General features: G+C 41.0%; 1 protein-coding gene across 2 annotated transcripts in view; it reads right to left on the reverse strand.

Moving 5' to 3' along the window:
• Positions 1 to 1,514: 1,514 nt before the first annotated feature.
• The window catches only part of ptpn23a (protein tyrosine phosphatase, non-receptor type 23, a), a 31,453-nt gene continuing 11,187 nt past the window's right edge, over positions 1,515 to 21,780 (reverse strand). Inside the window, exons 10-24 of one of the 2 annotated variants that reach the window (XM_022663835.2) lie at positions 20,953 to 21,068; positions 20,769 to 20,848; positions 19,114 to 19,228; positions 18,773 to 18,838; positions 17,200 to 17,345; positions 15,996 to 16,301; positions 14,841 to 14,995; positions 12,170 to 12,321; positions 11,890 to 12,069; positions 9,084 to 11,784; positions 8,306 to 8,490; positions 8,100 to 8,204; positions 7,871 to 8,009; positions 7,664 to 7,777; positions 1,515 to 6,683 (exon numbers count right to left, since the gene is read on the reverse strand). In XM_022663835.2, the coding sequence (XP_022519556.2) occupies positions 6,111 to 6,683; positions 7,664 to 7,777; positions 7,871 to 8,009; positions 8,100 to 8,204; positions 8,306 to 8,490; positions 9,084 to 11,784; positions 11,890 to 12,069; positions 12,170 to 12,321; positions 14,841 to 14,995; positions 15,996 to 16,301; positions 17,200 to 17,345; positions 18,773 to 18,838; positions 19,114 to 19,228; positions 20,769 to 20,848; positions 20,953 to 21,068 (5,133 nt within the window). In that variant the 3' untranslated portion in view covers positions 1,515 to 6,110. Of the gene's footprint in view, positions 6,687 to 7,663; positions 7,778 to 7,870; positions 8,010 to 8,099; positions 8,205 to 8,305; positions 8,491 to 9,083; positions 11,785 to 11,889; positions 12,070 to 12,169; positions 12,322 to 14,840; positions 14,996 to 15,995; positions 16,302 to 17,199; positions 17,346 to 18,772; positions 18,839 to 19,113; positions 19,229 to 20,768; positions 20,849 to 20,952; positions 21,069 to 21,780 lie in introns of both variants that reach the window. The other variant, XM_022663834.2, reaches the window with a different exon arrangement.

Genomic DNA, 21,780 nt, shown 5'->3' on the forward strand with positions numbered 1-21,780 from the left:
AATCAGATTAAAAAGATAGTGTAGCCTTCGAAAGCCTTTCTATAGCATTTTTATGCATAAGAGCCAGTGTCTAATCAGACCGCACCTGTAACCATTTACATAGCTGCCAATTTTTGGTTATTTTGGTTATAATTCGTAGATTCTTAGAACGTTCAATGTGTCAAGCTTTCTAGATGTTATTAGAATGTTTTTACAAAACGTTTTTAACAGTTCTGGTTAAGTCGCTACATCACCTGTCAGTTGGAATTTCTAGTTTTAAGAATGTTACATGTAATGTTTCCTGATTGTTAGTATTTGTTTAGCTCAGGGGTGTCCAAACTTTTTTTGTTGGGGGCCAGAAGGAGAAATATATTTGAAATCACGGGCCAAAGACTGTAATAAAACGAATAATGAAATATACCACTTTAAATAATACATTTTCCTGATTACTTTCATTTACACACCATTTTACTTGACTTACTATCTTTATCTTTGACAGTGTTGTGCAAACTAAGATTTTTCAAATTGATGTTTAATTTCATGATGTCTCTTAATATTTAACTCCTTAGTTACGGCTACTTTTAGACTCATTTGCCCTGTTTCTGCACTAGAAATGCGCACCCTCTCTGCTTTTAGACTCTTTGGCCCTTTTTTTTTGCACTAGAAATGCGCACCCTCTCCGCTTTTAGACTCTTTGGCCTGTTTTTCTGCGCTAGAAATGCGCACTCTCTCCGCTTTTAGACTCTTTGGCCCTTTTTTTTGCACTAGAAATGCGCACTCTTTCCGCTTTTAGACTCTTTGGCCCGTTTTTTTGCACTAGAAATGCGCACTCTTTCCGCTTTTAGACTCTTTGGCCCGTTTTTTTGCACTAGAAATGCGCACTCTTTCCGCTTTTAGACTCTTTGGCACGTTTTCTGCGCTAAAACTGCGCACTCTCTCCGCTTTTAGACTCTTTGGCCTGTTTTTCTGCGCTAGAAATGCGCACTCTCCGCTTTTAGACTCTTTGGTTAGTTTTTCTTCGCTAGAAATGCGCACTCTTTCCGCTTTTAGACTCTTTGGCCCGTTTTTCTGCACTAGAAATGCGCACTCTCTCCGCTTTTAGACTCTTTGGCCCGTTTTTCTGCGCTAAAACTGCGCGCACTCTCCGCTTTTAGACTCTTTGGCCCGTTTTTCTGCGCTAGAAATGCACACTCTCTCCGCTTTTAGACTCTTTGGTTAGTTTTTCTTCGCTAGAAATGCACACCCTCTCCGCTTTTAGGGCCGTAGTTTGGACACCCCTGGTTTAGCTGGTAACGTTATTTCAGGCTAACCTTCCTTCCTACCATTTTAAAACATTGCTAAACATCTTCTCATAATTATTAGCTATTAGTTTTAGGAAATTAGGACACCAGAGTTCAAATGGAATGCAACTTTCAACAGAACCTCGATATACAGCACTGTGAACTGTGGAATATTCTGCCACCATTTTGTTACAGTTCCTTTGTTTCTTCAACCTCAACAACTTAAATCTCTCAAATTAAGACCGAAACACAAAGAACGGTTCAGTGATACTGATTTTAATGAAGAGATATTTACAGTATTTAGACAGAAATCATCAGCTCATTAGAACGTAATGGATTCTGGAGTGCTGATTGGGAAACGTTAAGTGTTTATAAGTAAGGTGAGTACAGAGCATACCCATTCAGTCCTCACGTCTCCAGGCTGGACCAGCCTTGTACAAAGAAAAGGAACACCAACAATGAACAGCTGCTAGCATGTAGGTTTTCCAGAGTACCTACAGTAACATTAGTTTTTTGCCATTTTCATATTTCCATTCAGTTGCAGAACATTGTAGCTTGTTAATGGTGACATTCAGGCTACGTTCAAACAGCAGGTAAAATCATCCCAAATCTGTCAATAATCAATAATCAATCAATAAATATCCAATTCAAGGCTTAGTGACTTGAATGAGGGGTTCAGGAGCAGGATAATGATTTCGTAAATACAGCTCAGGGAAAAAAAACCCCAGAGACCGGCATAAAGTTATCCAAAAGCAGTGTGTAAGACTGGTGGAGGAGAACATGATGCCAAGATGTATGAAAACTGTGATTTAAACCAGGGTTATTCCACCAAATATTGATTTCTGAACTCTTAAAACTTTATGAATCTGAACTTGTTTTCTTTGCATTATTTGAGGTCTGAAAGCTCTGCATCTTTTTTGTTATTTCAGTCATTTCTCATTTTCTGTAAATAAATGCTCTAAATGACAATATTTTTATTTGTAATTTGGGAGAAATGTTGTCTGTAGTTTATAGAATAAAACAACAATGTTCATTTTACTCAAACATAAACCTATAAATAGCAAAATCAGAGAAACTGATTCAGAAACTGAAGTGCTCTCTTCATTTTTTCCTGAGCTGTAATATAAACTAAATTAACAGGTTTGGGTTGCAAGCGCTCCACGTTTCTAAAGAAATCGATGAACAAGGACAGCTGTAACAGGAGAGCGTTACTGCTGTTCAAAAGCTTTAAGCTTAAAAAAAAAGTTTTTAATAAACCAACCAATGCATTACTGATGATAAGCCCACCTGCAGACACTGAAACTGCTTGATTTGGGCGTCTTTTACCTGCCGTGTGAACGTGGCCGTTGTGGACGAATGACGAGACAAAGCGCAAGCAGCAAGCAAAACTCCTGTGCTTCATCATACTAGGCTGGTTTCTCAAACACAGATTAAAAACAACACAAACATTTAAACTGGAAAGTGGGATTCTCCATTTAAGGTCACGTTAAAACCCTGCCGATACATTTAATCTGAGTCTAGAAAACTAGCAATTGATCTGCTGCTTGATCAGGGAATTCCACTACATTTCCGCATTCAATTTAGACATGGTTCATTTTGAAGAAACGTACACTATATGTCCAAATGTTTATCACTTAGCTCGTCTAAGTCCCTGTGGCTTTGGAAGTATTACCAACAGAACAATAGGGCTTGCTGGAGTAGAAAAACAAACCTGAACCTGTTGGGTCAGACATGAGTTATAGAGGAGTATAAAGGTGGAATGGAATGATGGCGCTTCATCCAATACTTTTGGATTGGACGAGTTAAGAAGTTGGGATGTGGGGGGATAAGTGGTGATCAACCAACATCTTAACCTTATTAAGGCTCTTGTTTGTTGCTAGATTCAACCAAATCTTCAGAGCAATGGTCCAAAATTGATTATAGAGGATAGCGCCTTCTTTCCTGGACAGTAAAAACGTTGAGTTATTCCAACAAAAGCAGGATAAACGCTTTTTAATACCCATGGTAATCTGTTGGATCAGATATCATACAGCTCTGGAAAGAAAACATAAAAGAGAGCACTTTAAAAAAATTACGAATTTTTCTGATTTTAGCAAATTGAAAACCTCTGGAATATAATCAAGAGGAAGATGGATGATCACAAACCATCAAACCACCAAACTGAACTGCTTGAATTTTTGCACCAGGAGTAAAGCAGCATAAAGTTATCCAAAAGCAGTGTGTAAGACTGGTGGAGGAGAACAAGATGCCAAGACGCATGAAAAAAAAACTGTGATTAAAAACCAGGGTTATAATATTGATTTCTGAACTCTAAAAACTCTAAAAAATTTTATGAATATTAACTTCAACTTTTTTTTTTTTTTTTTACGTTATTTGCAAATTGTATTTTATTTGGAATTTGGGAGAAATTTTGTCTGTAGTTTATAGAATAAAACAACAATGTTCATTTTACTCAAACATAAACCTATAACTAACAAAATCAGAGAAACTGATTCAGAAACTGAAGTGCTCTCTTCATTTTTTCCCAGAGCTGTATGGACTTTAGCATTGTCTTCCATTTACTACCTCTTTAAAGAATTTTAAATTAGTACGTTCCTCAGAAATGAAACACTTAGTTTCCATTTAATTAAGCAGTAATTTGAGAAATCAGCGGAATCCCCTTTTTAATATTTTTTTTGAGTGTCGTTCTCCCAATAGTTTTCCAAGAGTACAAACTTGGATTGGATTCTTCCCAATACAGAGAGATACTGCACAGACGTCCATGACGGAAGGGAAGGCCCACAGGACAGTCTCCAGGCGAGGAGTGCATGCTGGGACACCACTTTCAGGAACGAGGGCAGTGCTGGAAAAGTGCGGACTAAAACAAAAAGACCTAACAGACAGACGAACATACGAGACGTACACAGAGCGAGACGGACGCACAGTGATGTGGTCCCGTAGGCACAGGGACTAGTTTGAAAAAGGGTTTCAGAGCAGCCAGAACTCTTGTTTACAGCTTTACAGCACTGACTTGAGTTGCAGCACTGTAAAGATGAGGATCCTTTCTGCTTCAAACACGGACGATCCAACCAAACAAAGCTGAGATGATGAGAAAAGCAGGAAAAACAACACTAAACAACCTCCAAAAATGTGACGACCAATTTCGCAGACCCAGATCAAGCATAACCTAAACCAGGGGTTCTTAACCTTGGAGACGTGACCCCCACTGGGGATCCTGAGACCGTACCTGTACCTGGGGGTTTGAGAGATGTAGTTGTAGTGATGCTACACTGTGACTAAACTCCTTGAATCTCATGAGAATTAAGGAGCGCAAACATTTAACTGACGATAACCAACAGATATAACCACCTTCCACCATATTGAACTTTTACTTTACTATTTTAACTGGATTTTAAATTGGATTTGATTGTATTTGACCAAAAGACTAGGAAAAGTCCCGCCAAGCTCATGTGTCTTTAGTGCCTTAGGGCACTTTAGGGACCGTAGGAAAAATATTTGACAAATTGAGTAGTGAATAAATCTAACTTTTTGCAAAAATGTGACCTTGTGATGTAGAGCAAACAGTAAAATATATGTGTTTACATTTCTTTGTAATGTACAGTTTGTTCAATATCAAAAGGTCGCATTTTATTTGACAAAAAACAAGGCTAAGTCAGTCAGGCTCATGTGTCTTTAGCGCCATGGGGTTTTTAGGGACCATAGGAAAAATGGTATACGAATTGAGTAATGAACAAAAATTGTAATGTAGAACCAATGGTAAATTATGGTTACATTTCTTTGTATTGTACCGTTGGTTCGACATCACAATGTCCTATTTTGAGAAAGGTCCGTAAAGTGCTGCAACGCCCCGACAATGCAAGAGCATGATGGGATTGTACCCAAATCTAGACTAGAACTCCTAAAAAGCTCATTGACCTTGTTATGTAGAACCAACAATAAAATATATGTTTACATTTCCTTATATTGTACCATTGGTTTGACAATACAAGATCACACTGAGAAAGTTAAATAGGTTTATTCATTACTCTTTACATTTTGTCTGTTATTTCCTACGATTTGTTTTACGATCCCTAAAGTGCTGCAAATCCCTGACGATGCAAGAGCATGATGGGATTTTACCTCAATCTAGACTAGAACTCTAAAAACTCTAAGAATCAAAGAGTTCAACCAAAAATAAGCTTCTTTAGAACCATGAGGCACTTTAGGGGCCGTAGGAAAAATACTGGACAAATAAAGTAAAGAACAAATTTACTTTTTGCAAAAATGTGACCTCATGATGTGGAACCAACAGGGACATCACAAGGTCACGTTTTGAAAAAGTTAAATAGGTTCATCCATTACTCTTAATTTTGTCAGTTATTTTCATGCAGTCCCTAAAGTGCTGCAACCTGCTAAGGATGCAAGAGCACGGTGGGAATGCACGCCAATAATGGTTGTAAATAATCATAGGAAAGTTAAATTTAGTCTAATTTAGTTTAGTAAATGCAAATTCCAGTAAATATTAACAAGTATAAAAGGTTGGGGTTGAGGTTTTAGTTTCTTGTTTTCTATCATAAGAAAGCGACCTGAATTCTAGATCTCTCAATGTCAAACTAAATTGAACTAAATTCACCTTAGACTCGCACTACCTGTCTCAGGTGCTTCTCTCTGATGAGTTTTGGGGGGTTAATTGACTAATGGTGGTAGGTGGTGAAATATTATTAAATAAATAAATAAAAAAAAGGTTAGGAACCCCTGACCTAGACCATCTGCACTGTGCTGTCACAAGTCCAAGACTAAGCTTACTCAATCCACGTCCAGGAAAGTTGCTCCGACTAGTGTTTGGAAAAATATTTATGTGTTTTTCACAATTTAAGTCTTGTTGAGCGTCCAAAGTGGATCAAGGGCACTAAGCGGGTCGTCTCCCTGTGGAGGGCCCTGCAGGCCCTGGCCTTCTTGAGGCTGGAGGAAGCTTTGCTTGTTGATGCGCTGTTTTCCGCGGCAGGCGCTGTCCAGCGTGAAGGCTTCAGGAGTCAGTGAGGCCAGCAGGTCCAGAGACGACGAGGCTGGAGGAGCTGCTGTATCAGGGGCAGGGTGATTGTGATGGTTGGAGACCGGGGAGTCCTGCGTAGTTCCCTCGAACCCATTGCCATGGCGGCTTGGCGGTGAAGGGGAGCGAGTCTTGCCCGGAGAAGAGGCGTTGGATAGGGGTGGACTTAGTGAAGCAGGAGCAGCATCGGTGGGAAAAGGATCCTGGGCTGGTTGCACAGGTAAAGTTGGAGGTTCCGGTTCTGCAGAAGCAGAAGGTGTCGTCAGGTCTTGGCTGGGCTCCTGCTCTGATTCAATGCTTGGGGGTCGAATACTTAGTTTAGCAATGGTTGCTTGAATGGAGCTGATGGGCATGTCGCCTCCCAGAACAATATCCTGAGCCTCTTGCCGTGAGTACTGCTGAAAAGAGACAAATCAAGGGTTAGTTAGTAACCAGGTCAGGGTTCCCAACTAATAATTCCAAGAACAGACCTGAGTTGCACCCAATCCCATCTGCCTCGCTTTTGAGTGTACCCCTTCCCTTAGGATGAGAGTTACAAGGGACTCCTCCGCCTAAGAATTGGGACAACCCTTCAAGCACCTGATACAGATATAGCTATGGAAGTTCAGCAACTAGTTAAATTTAAGGAATTTTCCATTCCTCATTTACTCTGTGATAAGGAACTGTAATAAGATCAAGCGTTAGTTATTAACCAGATCGGGGTTCCTAACCATGGCCATGGAATGCCCTAATCGCTAAGTGGAGGGTATTCCAGGGCTGATTTCTTAAGAAGAGAGTTACATGGGAAAGAGGTGAACGCCTCCACCTAAGAATTGGGACAACCCTTTAAGCATGGAAGTTCAGCAACCTAACTGCTACTGGATAAACGTATCTGATAAAGCTTAAGGAATTTTCCGTTCCTCAATAACTCTATGATGGGGAGCTGAAATAAGCTTATTAACTTATTATTAACTTTTATTTTTCCATTTCACCTTAAATGCTGCAGCCTCTGCAGTCTGTTGCACTAATTAAGGTAGAACAGGAAAGTTAGCTAGCTAGCTAACTACTTGTTATGCTTATTATAAGGAAAATGGCCATAAATAATTGAAACTACACAGTAAACTATGGTAATATAGAGGAACATTCTCAAATTTGTGGGTTTCTTTGGTTGCTTAGGCCGCCATCTTGCCAGCAATTCTCATGGCCCTTTGTTTGGAGTGTGTCTCTGAAAAATCTCATGTATCCCTAACACTTTCCTTACCCTACCCCTCCTCAAGAATCAGGAGTGGTACCAAGTGGTAGGGCCAAGAGGTGACATGGGAATGAGCCTTAAGCTATGGTCTTTTTTTATTCTAGCAGGCCTAACAGGTACATTCAACTGCAATAAACGACCCACCTTGACTACTGTGTTGTTTGTAGGCTTCTGGATTGGAGAGGTAATGATGCCACGCCGTTGAAGGACCTGCTCTGCATGTTTTAGGACCGCCTCATAGCAGAACTTAAGGTGGAGCTGTATGGTATCGGAAGAACACAGCAAATGAGGAACTTTATAAGAGCTTTCCAAATTTAATTAATGATCACTGTTGCTCAAACCTGCACATACCTTCTCCTGCAGCATATTCTTTCTTTGCTGCCTCATCTTCCTCACCAGCTGGGAAAGATCTGGTATGCCATTTCCAGCCTCCAGCTCTTGTAGTGCAGCATACAACAAGCAGAAGGCACCGGTCCGGCCAACACCAGAGCTGACAATGACAAAGAAAGAAGGGGAAATCCTTAATCGTGAAGAGTTAAAGAGTTTCCAATGTCAAGATTTGAAGGCTGGGATAACAAACCTGCAATGTACAACCACAGGCATGTGTAACGGGCGCTGAAGAAGATAATGCCCATGAACTTCTTGAATGAAGCGAATTAGGTTGCTTTTACTCTCTGGCAGGCCTCTGTTTGGAGGGGAAAAATGAAAATGCAGTGTCAGGCATTACTGTAAATTTAAATCAGCATGAATTCTAAATTGCCAAAGCCCTGAGCGAAGGGTTCTCACAGTTCAGGCCACGAGGTAAACTGCAGGTGGATGACCGTTCGCTTCAGACTCTGGTCTCGATACTGAAGTCCGATCATGCGCTCCACATGAGTAGGTGTGTTCTTCTGGGTCGTCAAAGTGAGGGTAATTGGACCCTGGGCAACCTGCTGTCCTCTTTCAGATGGAAAATAGCGCAGGACTTTTTGCTACGAGGAAAAAACAAGATATGATAACTATGCTAGATGTACTGAAACAAAGGATTTGAGCAAGTGAAATGCTGATGCTACATAAGTGTATAAAATACAAACACTGAGTTGGTATGGTGACTTCATTTTAAAATTAATAAAAAATACAAACACTGAGTTGGTATGGTGACTTCATTTTAAAATTAATAAAATCAGATAAAAGGTAAATAGCTAAATGATTGACGACACATTTTCAAACGAAATGCGGTGTACAGAGTCAAACGCACTGCAAGAAAAGATCACTGCTATTTCCCAAGCTTTACATGGAAAGGTAACAGCAGTTCCAGTTTGTCTTGCAATCGAATGGAAGTTAGAGATGTCTGTGTATCACTTAATTAAACTGTGTGAAAGACTACTGCAGCAGTAAAACTAGTAAGTCTGTAAAAAGACTACCTAATAGTGCTGTCTCTGCTAAGATGCATCATAAATGACCGCAGTCGGCAATATCGAGGGTGGCAAGACTTACTGTATGATAAATGAATGTGTCAACAACAGGTTGATAACTTAATTATGGCATCAGGCTTAGCTAATGCTTTGAGTGTGTCCGGCCTTACCTTTTCAAGTTCTTGCTCTGACACAAGCATTACTATCAGCGACACTTTCTGCTCATAGACCATCAGCCAGAAATCAGCAGCAGTTCCAGTAAGAGGAGCCTGTGTAGCAATAAGACGAGGGCAGTATGGCGAAAGATCCTCTATAAAGCTGGCATTGATGTAGTCATCTTTGCCTGAGCGTAGGACAACGCGGTTGCGGTCGTAAGGCATGACATCCTGATGGCGGTTTTTCATGGTGTAGCAGCGAGCTATGGCGATGGAGAGCTGGCGGGAATCCTTTTCTTGCTGATCCTGCAGCTCTTTCCATCGAGCGTCAAGTTCCGAGAGACCTCCTTCTCCTGAGGGACGCTCCAAGGACTGCACGGTCGACCGGAACCTTTCGAGCTCTGCACAAAGCTGAGAGACTCGCTCTGGTGCCTGGTACGGATCACCCTGGATAATCTTTACTCCCTCAGCTTTCTTCCGATGCTGCTCATCCTGAGGATCTGCCTTGGTGGGTAATAAAACGTTAGCTGTGTCTTTGCCGCCTCCATGTTGGCTTTCGGGGCTTGAAGAAAGAAGATCATCTGTACTGGAATTCTGACGCTGAAACAGGGAGTCAGATGGCGGCAATGGTCCGGATGAAGGTAGGGGTGTTGTGGCAGTCGGAGGAATTGGTGCCCCTCCAACAGGCGTGAGAGCAGGAGAGGGTCTCTGAGGCACCATGCCCAGTGAGGATGGGCCTGGTGACGGAGAAGGCGACGGTGCGGGCGAGGGCAGAATGTTGTTTTGCGGACCTCCTGGGGCACCTGAAGATGGAGGGATCATACCCTGAGGCAGAGACTGGGGTCCGGCAGATACAATTGGTCCAGGATGTTGCATGGGTCTTGCAGGAATGGTTCCACCGTGTGGTGCAGCATAAGCTGTTGGTGCCCCTGGTGGAAGTTGTGGAGGCAGAGCCTGGGAATGTTGAGGAACTGCAGAAGTCTGGTGAGGAACTATAGGAACACTACCCGGATAGCCACCCAAAGGTGTTGATTGAGGGGGGATAGGTTGGTGGGGCAAGCAGCCTGGGTGCTGAGGATGTGGTCCTGGTGGTGCTTGTGAATGTAGGTGCTGTGGGTGCTGTGGAGGAAGCGCCTTGGTATGTCCTGGCAGTTGCGGGGACAGAGACGACGGAGGTAGCTGAGGCTGGACAGGGACTGAAACCCTTGGAGTGTTTGCAGGAAACCCTGGTTGGTAACTAGGGTGCATCTGAGGATGAGAGGGGTGTGGTACTGGTTGGGAAACTGCGGGCATTGTTGGATGCGAGTGATGCGGGAATGGCTGCGAAGCCGTTGACATTGGCGGATGAGAGGGGTGCGGTACTGACTGGGAAACGTTGGGCATTTGGGGGTGAGCAGGGCGCAATACTGGTTGGGAGGCTGCAGGAATTTGCTGGTGGGAAGGTGGAGACATTTGCGTGGATGGTGGCAGCATCTGTGGCTGGGAAGGTGGAGGCATTTGCATGTGGGCTGCAGGGGGTATGTGCTGGGAAGAAAGGGGCACTTGTGGAGGGGGAAGAGGATGAGTTTGCTGATTGACCGGGGGCATATAGGGCTGGGAAGAAGGAGGAATTTGCGATTTCACATGTGGCAAATGTGGCACAGAGACTGGAGGCATCTGCTGAGAGGATGGTGGCATTTGTGGATGCATGGAATTGTGAGGCAGTTGGGTTTGGGCAATGGTCTGAACATGGGCGTTCATGGGCTGGCCACCAGGAACGAATGAAACGGGTGGGTACGCCTGCTGAGGCTGTTGCAGGGAAGCTGGCATTGTGCTAATGTTGAAAGGATGTTGCTGTCCAGGCTGTCTTGGTTGAGCCACAGGTTGAGGATACTGTGGTTGGGGACCAGACAAATGTGTAGGCATGTGCTGTTGGGGCGGCACAGGCTGGAAAAAGGGCTGTGGTTGGCTGGGTCCACGCACTTGCTGAGGAAATGGTTGCTGATGCTGGGACTGCGGTTGAGGGGCGTGCACAGCATGAGGTGGATGGGTCATTGGAACGCCAGGTTGCTGCATGTATCGAGGCTGAGGAGCCATTGGTGCAGGTGTATACACAGCAGGGGTGGGCACAGGGTGGCCAGGGGCAGGCATAGGTGGCTGGCCTGGTCCTGGAGTGTAGCTAGGAATGGGTGTCTGCACACTGTCCACAGTGGTGGTAGAGGGTCGAATGGGAGTGGGAGCCCCAGGCACAGCAGGTTGGGCCTGTACCGATGGAGGGCCGTACCCTGGCATTGAAGGATGATGCTGGGAAACCTGAGGGGTAGGCATCTGCGGAACTTGCGGTGGGTGCTGCGGAAGGGGTCCCTGCGGTAAACTGTGGTTGAAGCCCTGTGTTGGGGGAAGCGTGAAGCGGGAGATTCGTGCAAGAAGTTCAGGAGGTGGCAGGTTGGCAGGGAATCGGGGTGGTGCATATGCTGTCCTAGGCCAGTGTAGTGTTGAGCTAGGTGTGGCACCAGGGTGGAAAGCCTCTGGCATCACAGGAAGACCAGCTGATTGCAGAGCGAGTTCAGGAGGTAAGCTGCGAAGCTCTTCTGGCAAATCGCCTCCTAATGCAAGAATGGCAGCATTCAGTTTGGCTATTTCGGGGTCTTCCATGCTGGAAGAATCCATTTCCGGATGTTTTTTGGGAGCAGGCTTTGGGGCTGTGGGCCTTTGAGGAGCCTTTTTCTGAAGCTCTCTGTTGCAAAGTGGAAACAAGTTGGAAAAATTGCAATTAATGCATTAAAAATGTAGTGCATCACAAGTTTTAGATTAAAAATAAAGAATCTGTGCAATTTCTTACTTCTCTAATGTGACCTGCCGCTCTTCGTCCCTGGTTTTACAAAGGGTCTTGGCCTTTTCTAAAAGACGAGAAGCCTTGCCCTCCAAGTCTTCATAAAACTCTTTTCCCTCCTGAGATTTCTTCATCAGGTCTTCATAAGCCTCATAAGAGGCAACAAGCATCTGGACTGTATTATTCCATCTGCACAGTGAAGATGAATCCAGTGAAGAAAATTTAATTGATGTACAAACAAAAGAACACACAAATAATATCAACATTTCACCACAAACATAACTCTTACTTGTGTTCCGTCTCGGCCAGGCCCTTGCGAACTGTGGCATACTGGACATTTGCCTCGGTTAGTGCCTTCAGGATGTTCTCCTGTGCAGCTAGATTCTGATCAATGTACACCTTCACTTGCTCATATTTCTTCAGCTGTTCTTCAAATAACCTCTGAAAAGAAAAAACAAAAGTTTTTTGTTTAAAAATGTCCACTTCTCCGGGTGATTCTCATGAAGCTGCAGGGAACATATCCAGGACCATTTTTTTTTATCAATACTTAATTCATAAAAACTCTGATATTGTGTGTAAAGCAAATAGGGAGTACTGTATGGATCAATTGTTTTCATCATTATATAAAATGATTTTTATATAAATTAAATACAAAAATATATGGAAATTCTCATTACCGTTATGTGTCCGTATCCCTTCTTTCTAATTTTAAGTTAAGCCATATAAAAATGACTAAGCATATAAAATAAATAAAACAGGGTAAAGTCATTTAAAAGATCTATATTTATACATAATATAAATATTTTTTGTGTTGAACAAAAAAATTTACTTGATTATAAACAAAATAACTGTGTCCGAACAAATTTTTCTCATTACCATTTCATTGTGTTCTCATTACCGTTATGGATCTAAAATGTTACATTTTTTAAAATGTTTCACATCTTATCATAACTTTTCTTCATTTTACTCTAGTATACCCCTCACCTGTTGTCCACATGAGTTTTTGATCAAACATATTCTAAAATTATTTCCATTAATTAAAAAATTAAAATATATATTACAAATGTTGTATCGGTAATGAGAGTTGCTTAACTATAAATACATTTTAAAAAAAGATCAAAGTAATTGTCAAGGACTGTGCTGTTAAGTTGATGGGATATGTTGTATAAATATGAAATTACCGTATTTTTCGGACTATAAGGCGCACTTAAAAACTTTTAATTTTCACAAAAATTGACAGTGCGTCTTATAATACGGTGCGCCTTTTGTATGGATTTTACTCGTCAGGTTGTAAGGAGCAGTAAACACACACTCCGTGCAGCGTTATAGAGAGTTTCAGTGCTATACAGAGTCCAGAGCCGTGCAGCTCCGAGGCTGGAGCAGCAATAGCATTAGCTAGATGCTAACCGCTAAGCTAGCTAGCTTATTCACTGTTCAGAGATCAGTGTTATCTAAATTTTACTCGTCAGGTTGTAAGGAGCAGTAAACACACACTCCGTGCAGCGTTATACAGAGTTTCAGTGCAATACAGAGTCCAGAGCCGTGCAGCTCCGAGGCTGGAGCAGCAAATAGCATTAGCTAGCTTATTCACTGTTCAGAGATCAGTATTATCTAAATTTTACCCGTCAGGTGTAAGGAGCAGTAAACACACTCCGTGCAGAGCCGTGCCGCTCCGAGGCTGGAGCAGCAATAGCATTAGCTAGATGCTAACCGCTTAGCTAGCTAGCTTTTTCACTGTTCAGAGATCAGTATTTTCTAAATTTAGCACTTTTAATACTGCTGGAGCAGTATTATTAGAGTTAGATGCTAATCGCTAAGCGTTCACCGTTCAGAGGTGAGTTATCGGCCTGTAAGTCTGTGCTGCTTTGCCTGGCTAGCATTAGCTAGATGCTAAGCGCTAACTCTCTCTGAGGTGAGTTTTATCAGCCTGTAATCTGCTTGTTTACCGTGTTAAAACAAGCTACGGGGGACGAATCGCTAGCTAATCTCTCACTGTCTTACCAGAACACGCAGGATTACTCAGTGTAACGCTGTCGTTTAAGTTTGGGTTAACTTTACTAGTTTAGGTGACTAGCTAGCGTGCTAGCGGATAGCTATGCTAACGCTGGTGCAGCAAGCCTTAGTGGACATCTGGAAATCTAAGCTTACTGTAAATAAACTGAAGCACGTTACTCACCCAAATAAACAGTTTTCAGGAGAGGAATCTGTGTAGATTAATATCCAGCACTCGTTTGACTTTGAAAGAGCTATATTTTGTATACTGAGACGCTCCACCGGCAAGCGACCACCCCCGGTGGGGGAAGGGAAACATGGCGCCACCCCTGTTCACTTTGATATAGGCACCCTTTCTAGTGTCACTTAACGCGCCTTATAATGTGATGCGCCCTATGTATGGAAAAATAGCAGAAAATAGGCGTTCTTTGATAGTGCGTCTTATAATACGGTGCGCCTTATAGTCCGAAAAATACGGTAATCATCAAAATTTGAACCGTTGATCTAGCTTCGTCATTTACTGTAACGGTAATGAGAATTATTCTGGATCATATATGATTTAAATGATAATAAAATTCTATTTAAAAAAATGATATGAAAAAAGAATCAATATAGTAAAATATACATTCTATTTTAGGTTCTCCACTTGAAAAAACGCTGCAATAAGGTGAAAAACGTTTTTATGTTAATGTGAATGTCTTCATGAGAATCACCCGTATACTATTACTATACAACAAGTTTAAGTTCATTTTTAGACACTGCTCGGTCAGCATGAACTGATAATTAATCACCTTCAATATCAGATTGCTCAGTTCCCTACTCGCGTGTACAGGGCCAGGATAGTAATGTTAGCTTAGCTAATTTAGCCTTAGCATTTGCTTGTTTACCAAAAGACTAACTGCCTTCAAGATTAGACTTAATTTCATGAATAAAAAATATGAACCAAAAAAAGTTCTATAGCCCTGTACCTTCATGTCGGCCCTCTCAGTGGTAACCAGTACGGAAGTGATGTCATCCTGCTGGATGAGGTCCCTCAGTTGCTTCTCCAGAGAGCTGCGTTGGTCTTTCATCTCCTGGACTTTACCCAAAATCCTTTTCATGCACTGGAGGCCTGCCACTTCATCTGTGCCATATATAAGACCAATTAAATAATGAACTTCATTGACACAAATTATATATAAATAAATGTGAATATATATACATTTCCCAAACTATGAGTAATCAAAATTCTGTTGTTTTTCAAAGGGTTTTATTGCTTTGCGTTGCTACTTCATTACCATTTTTTCAGTAGAATTTAAATGGTCTTAAAATGACAATAATACTGTTTATTGCAATAATTTAACGGGAAAATATACCAATTCAAATTAACTATGTATGCATCAAACAACACCTTAAATATTCAATAAACAAATTCTATTGTGTAACTTGCTATATCATGCTATATCAGCATCTGTGTTACTGACGAGAATAAAATACTCCTGAATACAATATTGTTTATGGAAAACCTCTGGAATTTAATCAAGAGGAAGTACTTCTTGAATTTTTGCTCCAGGTGTAGCATAAAGTTATCCAAAAGCAGTGTGTAAGACTGGTGGAGGAGAACATTCCAAGATACATGAAAACTGTGAATAAAAATCAAGGTTATTCCACCAAATATTGATTTCTAAACTCTCAAAACATTAATATCAATGAATATGAACTTGTTTTCTTTGCATTATTTGAGGTCTGAAAGCTCTGCATCTTTTTTGTTATTAACGACAATATTGTTATTTAAAATGTGTGAGAAATGTTGTCCGTAGTTTTTAGAATAAAACAACATTATTAATTTTACTCAACATATACCTAGACATAGTAAAATCAGAGAAAATGATTATTTTTAAGTGCTTTCTTAATTTTGAACACTCAATATTCTTCATTAGATTATAGTGCCACCATGTGGAGTAATGAAGCAGTAACTTTAGGATGTCAAATTTGGAAGGGTTCGAGTCTTGTGGTGTTTAGACTGCCTATGTTTTAATACAAATATTCATAATTGACATCACGTATCGATAACATATCACAAACAGAAATCACACAATATATCGCTATATTGATATTTTGTCCCACCCCTAGTTTCCCCGCACCTTCACTGAGCTGTGGTCGGGGCAGGGCCTCTCTCAGAGTGTCCAGTGGTCCCCCCAGCAGGCGCAGGTTGCTGATGTGCAGGTTCATGGCCCGGTGGAGCTCCGTGTTGGTGAAGCTGGCCTTCTCGTGAGCCTCCAGGTATTTCTCCAGGTCCCGGCGGATCTCGGCCAGGGCGGCGGGCTGAGCCGGAACCGCCTGCTTCCCCCCAGCCTCCTCCAGCCTCCGCTCTCCGGCCTCGTCCTCATCCAGCACTGAGCGGATCTCCTTCAGAGAGGCCTCCACGTCCGTAAACACCCCCGACAGCACTGAGGAGAGGTGAGGAGGAGAAGAAGAGGAAGAAGAGAAAGAAGAAGAATGTTTAGCTGGTGTGAGGGTGAGACAGAAAAAATTGGTTGCTATGATGATGGTTATCATCACTATTATTGCTTTCACCAAAACTAAAACTGTGATTACAACTGTACTGTGAGGAGACTCAACAGGTGTTTTGTGGGTGATAAGTTAGTAATCAACAACAAATGGGACTTAAAGTAAAGGGGCCGCCGAGTGGTCCAGCGGTCTAAAGCGCTGCCACTATGAGCGGGAGGTCGCAGGTTTGAACCCCCGCTCATGCAGCTTTACCATCAAGCTGCCGGCGCTCAGAGGGAGCAAACCTGTCCCTGCTCCCTCCGGGTGGGTAGACGGCGCTCTCTCCCCACATCACTCCTAGGGTGATGTCTGCAGCACAGGGCGTCTGTGAGCTGATATATCAGAACCGAGTCACTGCGCTTTCCTCCAAGCGCACTGGCTGCTTGGTAGTTCTGCTTGGAAGCATGTGTTAGTCTTCACCCTCCTGGTGTGTTGGGGCATTACTAGTGATGGGGGGAGTCCTAATGAGTGGGTTGGGTAATTGGCCGTGTAAAATGATATTGCACGCCCCACTTTAAGCCTGGATAACGGTGTAAAAAGCGATTTATTGGGGCAAATACGCCCCGATACGGCCATAGTACAGAGTACTGGGCAAAAAGCACTAAATTACTGGATGTCAGAAAGCTGTGGGAGAACAGAGGTGTGCTATTCAACAAATATAAGTACTCTTCATCATGTTTTACTACAACAAAAGTCACTTTTACATCAGAGTTCTCCTTTAAATATCAACGCCCGCTGTACAGCATTAAACCCTGGGAGAGAAACTTGCCTCATTGGTGTGAAACCCACAAGACCTACCCTGCATGGACTGTATGAGGCTCTTCACCGTGTCCGGTCTCACACTCAGAGCAGCACACTTCTCCATCAGCACTGAGGGAATGTTGTTATACAGGTCCATGTTATCCACAGAGTTTGGGTCCAGATTTAGAGAGTCCATGAACTGTCTGAGAGAACAGCACAGGACAAACTTTATTAATCTTATCAAAACACACATCGTTTTGGGTACAAATCTATCATTTTTATCTGCCCTCAAACATACAAGTATCTACTAGTATTTCAATACTGGACACCGCTAATACAGTCATATGAAAAAGTTTGGGCACCCCTATTAATCTTAGTCATTTTTAGTTGTAAATATTTAGGTTTGTTTGCAGTTTGATATATCTAATAACTGATGGACACAGTAATATTTCAGGATTTAAATGAGGTTTATTGTACTAACAGAAAATGTGCAATATGCATTAAACCAAAATTTTCAAATTGATTGACACCACTAGTTAAAAGTCATGGGACAGCAGTGTGTAAATTGATCGTAAGGTTTTACCTCAGCAGACAGCTAAAGGATTGCAAGCGTTGAAACAAGCTGATGAACTAACTGTTACAGGAGATTGTTGGCTTTGCAGTAAAATTATGTTCAGGGTTCGGGACTTGGTAAAAAAAAAAATATATATATATAGCTTTGAAAAAAAATTAAGAGACCACTCTGATTCTCTGTTTCTCTGATTTTTCTATTTATAGGTTTATATTTGAGCAAAATAAACTGTGTTGTTTTATTCTTTAGACTACAGACAACATTTCTCCCAAATTTAAAATAAAAATATCGTCATTTAGATCATTTATTTACAGAAAATGAGAAATGTCTGAAATTACAAAACATATGCAGAGCTTTCAGACCTCAAATAATGCAAAGAAAACAAGTTCATATTCATAAAGTTTTAAGAGTTCAGAAATAATCAATATTTGGTGGAATAACCCTGGTGGTTTTTAATCTGTTTTTTTTTCATGCATCTTGGCATCATGTTCTCCTCCACCAGTCTTACACACTGCTTTTGGATAACTTTATGCTGCTTTACTCCTGGTGCAAAAATTCAAGCAGTTCAGTTTGGTGGTTTGATGGTTTGTGATCATCCATCTTCCTCTTGATTATATTCCAGAGGTTTTCAATTTGGTAAAATCAAAGAAACTCATCATTTTTAAGTGGAATCTTATTTTTGTCTAGAGCTGTATTTGAGGTTATAGACAAGGTGACTGATTGAAATTACAAGCAATTTTAGTCCTGGATATATGGAGATATTTGGAGTGCATTATTATTAGTATCATGATATTCTGGATCATTCTACTTCTGTTACAAATCTGATAAAAGTCTTGTATTTTTTAATATCTCAGTTAAGGGTTTGCCATATCATATCGTATGCAGTAATACAATTATTTTTTTATTGTGTTGCATCAGTGTATTCTTGAAATAATGTTTTTAATTCAGTGTTTTGTTATATCGCCAAAAATACCATGAAATATTGTGTCAGTGTAACAATGTTTAGAAAACATATGTAACCACATTTCTCATGCAAGGGTGTAACGCTCTGTTACTCACTCTAAAGTCTCATTCTTGCCGTCAACTTTTGCCATGACGTCCCTCAGCAGCTTGGCCTTTTCTTCACTGTAAATATAAAAAGTAGAAGAATCTAAAGTATGAAACAGATTCTGATTTGTTTAACACTTTTGATTTACAGAATAACTTAATATAGACTGTAATATTAAATTCACAAAGTAGAAAAACAAAAGAAAGGAAACACGTTGAATGAAAAGAGTTACTGGTACTGTTTATAGAAATAATTTATATCAACATCACATACAGAAGCCTAATAATTCTTGTAAACCTTATTATATATAATTATATTACATAAAGTTTATTAACTCATGTAAAAAACTGACCTGTAGAGAGAGGAGGCCTCGTGGGCAGCCATGGGCACCAGTTTAGAGAAGATGTCGGGTCCAGTAACACTGGGGTCTGTAGGGTTTACAGGTAAGGCTTTGACGAGTGGCGCACCTGGATTAAAGAACGGAGAAGCGGAGGGCTTTATTATACTCAGGATCTTTAATAACACTGTGAAAGATCTGTAAATCTGACCCTAGTTAGCACTGTGTTAAAAGCATTTAAAAGCATTTTTCACAGTCATTTATACTCGAGGAAAAATAAGTAATTCTTCAGAAACCTTCATAAAATGTTGAGTTTTTAAATAAAAGATTCTTAATCTGGGCAATTAGTGTTTATTTCCTTAGTAAAATACTAATAATAGACTAAATATACACAACATTCAAATCTCTCCTCATGGAGTCTAGTATTATTATTAGTTCTGGTTTGGGAGGTGAAGCATCCATGAGTAACCTGAAACCAAGCTTTGTTCTTTAGAGTAGCTCTAAATTACTGTATTTTTCAGACTATAGAATGCACCAGATTATAAGATGCATTAAGCAACAATAGTAAAGATGCCTACTTCGAAGTGAGCAAGGGTGTCGCCATGTATCCTTTTTAATGGGGAAGTGCCAGTTAACAAAACTGAAAGAAAATGTTTTTTCAGTTAAACGAGAGCTGGATGTTAATCTACACAGATTTCTCTCCTGAAAACTGTTTATTTGGGTGGGTAAAAGGCTTGTGTTTATTTACAGTAAGCTTAGATTCCTAATATTTTGTCCAAGGGTGCACGCTAGCCGCAGTTAGCAGTGCTGTTCAGCCGCGGTTAGCAGTAGCCAGTCGAGTTCTTTCACAACAACAAACTTAAAGCTCCTCCACATCTTTATGGAGCTTGCTTTTGAACTGGTGTTCAGTCATATTGGAACAGGAAAGGAAAGTAGTCCCCAAACTGTCTTTCAGCAAAGTTGGGAGCATGAAATTGTCCAAAATCTCTTGGTTTGTTGAAGAATTAAGAGTTTCATTCACTGGAACTAAAGGGCCGAGCTCAACTCCTGAAAATAACTCAACACCATAATAATCATTATCCTCCCTCAGCCAAACTTTACACTTGTCACAATACAGTCAGACATATACCTTTCTCCATAGGAAACACCAAATGCCAAACTTGTTAAACAAGATGCTCCTCATGCAGGATCGAACCCGTGTTGACAGGATCATGATACAACACACTACCACTGCCCCAGCTAGTGAATTGGGACACAGCCGGAAAGAAAAACGAACTTATAAGGAGACAGGAAGCCCAAGAACGGACAGACAAAGGAGAACAAGTGGAAACTAAAGTCACGCTGAGCGCAACAAAGAGAGAGACAGGAGAAGAATGTAAACAAAAGCTCAACAGAGAAGCATTTCAATTAAATTATTTTCTCATTATCGTTCATTCCAGTTCAAACAACCTCACGGGCCAGATGTTTCACACTTCCATATGGGACCAGGAATATCTAAGTTAAGTGATTTGAAGGGATAAGAGAATACTTTTGGCAATATAGTGATTTTTTTTTTTTTCAAGGAGCTTTTGTTTTCTGCTGATTTCTGTTCCTTTACCCTAATATGTTTCATATATTTAAAATCAAGTACCCACTGACTGACTGTATGTATGGTATTAGCAAACTCTGACCTTTAACCGAGGGCAGCGTCTCCAGAGAAGGCACGGCCTCGTGGTAAATGAAGTCATTGTCTTTCTTAGCAGAGTTAAACCTGAGAGAAGAGAAAACACATTTCTAAACACAGAGTTTTTAAAAAAGAGTGCACAGTCAGAGCAGCAGGGGTGACACATTATGCCACACAGCGCGCTTACGTACTTTCCTCCAATAACGTCCATCGTGAACCGCAGGGCTTCCTGTACACTGTCTGGCTGACCTTTAGCCAACTTTATCGCCTCGTTCAGTTTGTCCAGTGAGCTCTGGAGATAGGCGAGCTGAGGAGGAACAGAAACAATATGCTTAGAGAAAGATAATGAGGGTCAAAAGAAATAAGATTTAACGCATAGTGATGCTCATTGGTATCTTATACCCCGCCAACAGTCTATTTTCACACCTTACGCCTGCGTCATTTAAACAGCAGCAGAGCTTCTGAATATATCTACACTGATGGGCGTGGTGTTCTGGAAATAGAGATGAGATCACTGTAAATTTCTGGCGTATTGAAAACAGAGGTGCACTACTGGTCACAATTCAGTTTCCTGTTAAAATACAAACAAGCTAGTTTATGCTTAACTGCGGTAGAAGTACATTTGAAAGAAATCTCCCTCATCTGCTGACTTGCCACGAACAGTAGGTAAAGATCCCTCCCTCAGAAAAAGTCTGCCAGCTAATCCTGCTCTGTACGGTCTGTGCTTCTCAACCAGCAGAGCGAAATGCCTGAAATGGCCAATAGTCTTCTTTTGATCTACTGGGTGGGTCTCTGGTGAGGGTTGAAGGGTGATGTGTGATACATATATATATATATATATATATATATATATATATATATATATATATATATATATATATATATATATATATATATATCACATAAGATATCTCACATAAGATTTGAGCCATTTGAGCACTTTTACCTGAACATATAGTTATAAACACGTAATAGCAGGGTTTTAGAGATTGTAATAAATGTGAAAATAAGAGATAAAA

The sequence above is a fragment of the Astyanax mexicanus genome, chromosome 1, assembly GCF_023375975.1.
Source record: "Astyanax mexicanus isolate ESR-SI-001 chromosome 1, AstMex3_surface, whole genome shotgun sequence".
Taxonomy (NCBI): Eukaryota; Metazoa; Chordata; class Actinopteri; order Characiformes; family Acestrorhamphidae; genus Astyanax; species Astyanax mexicanus.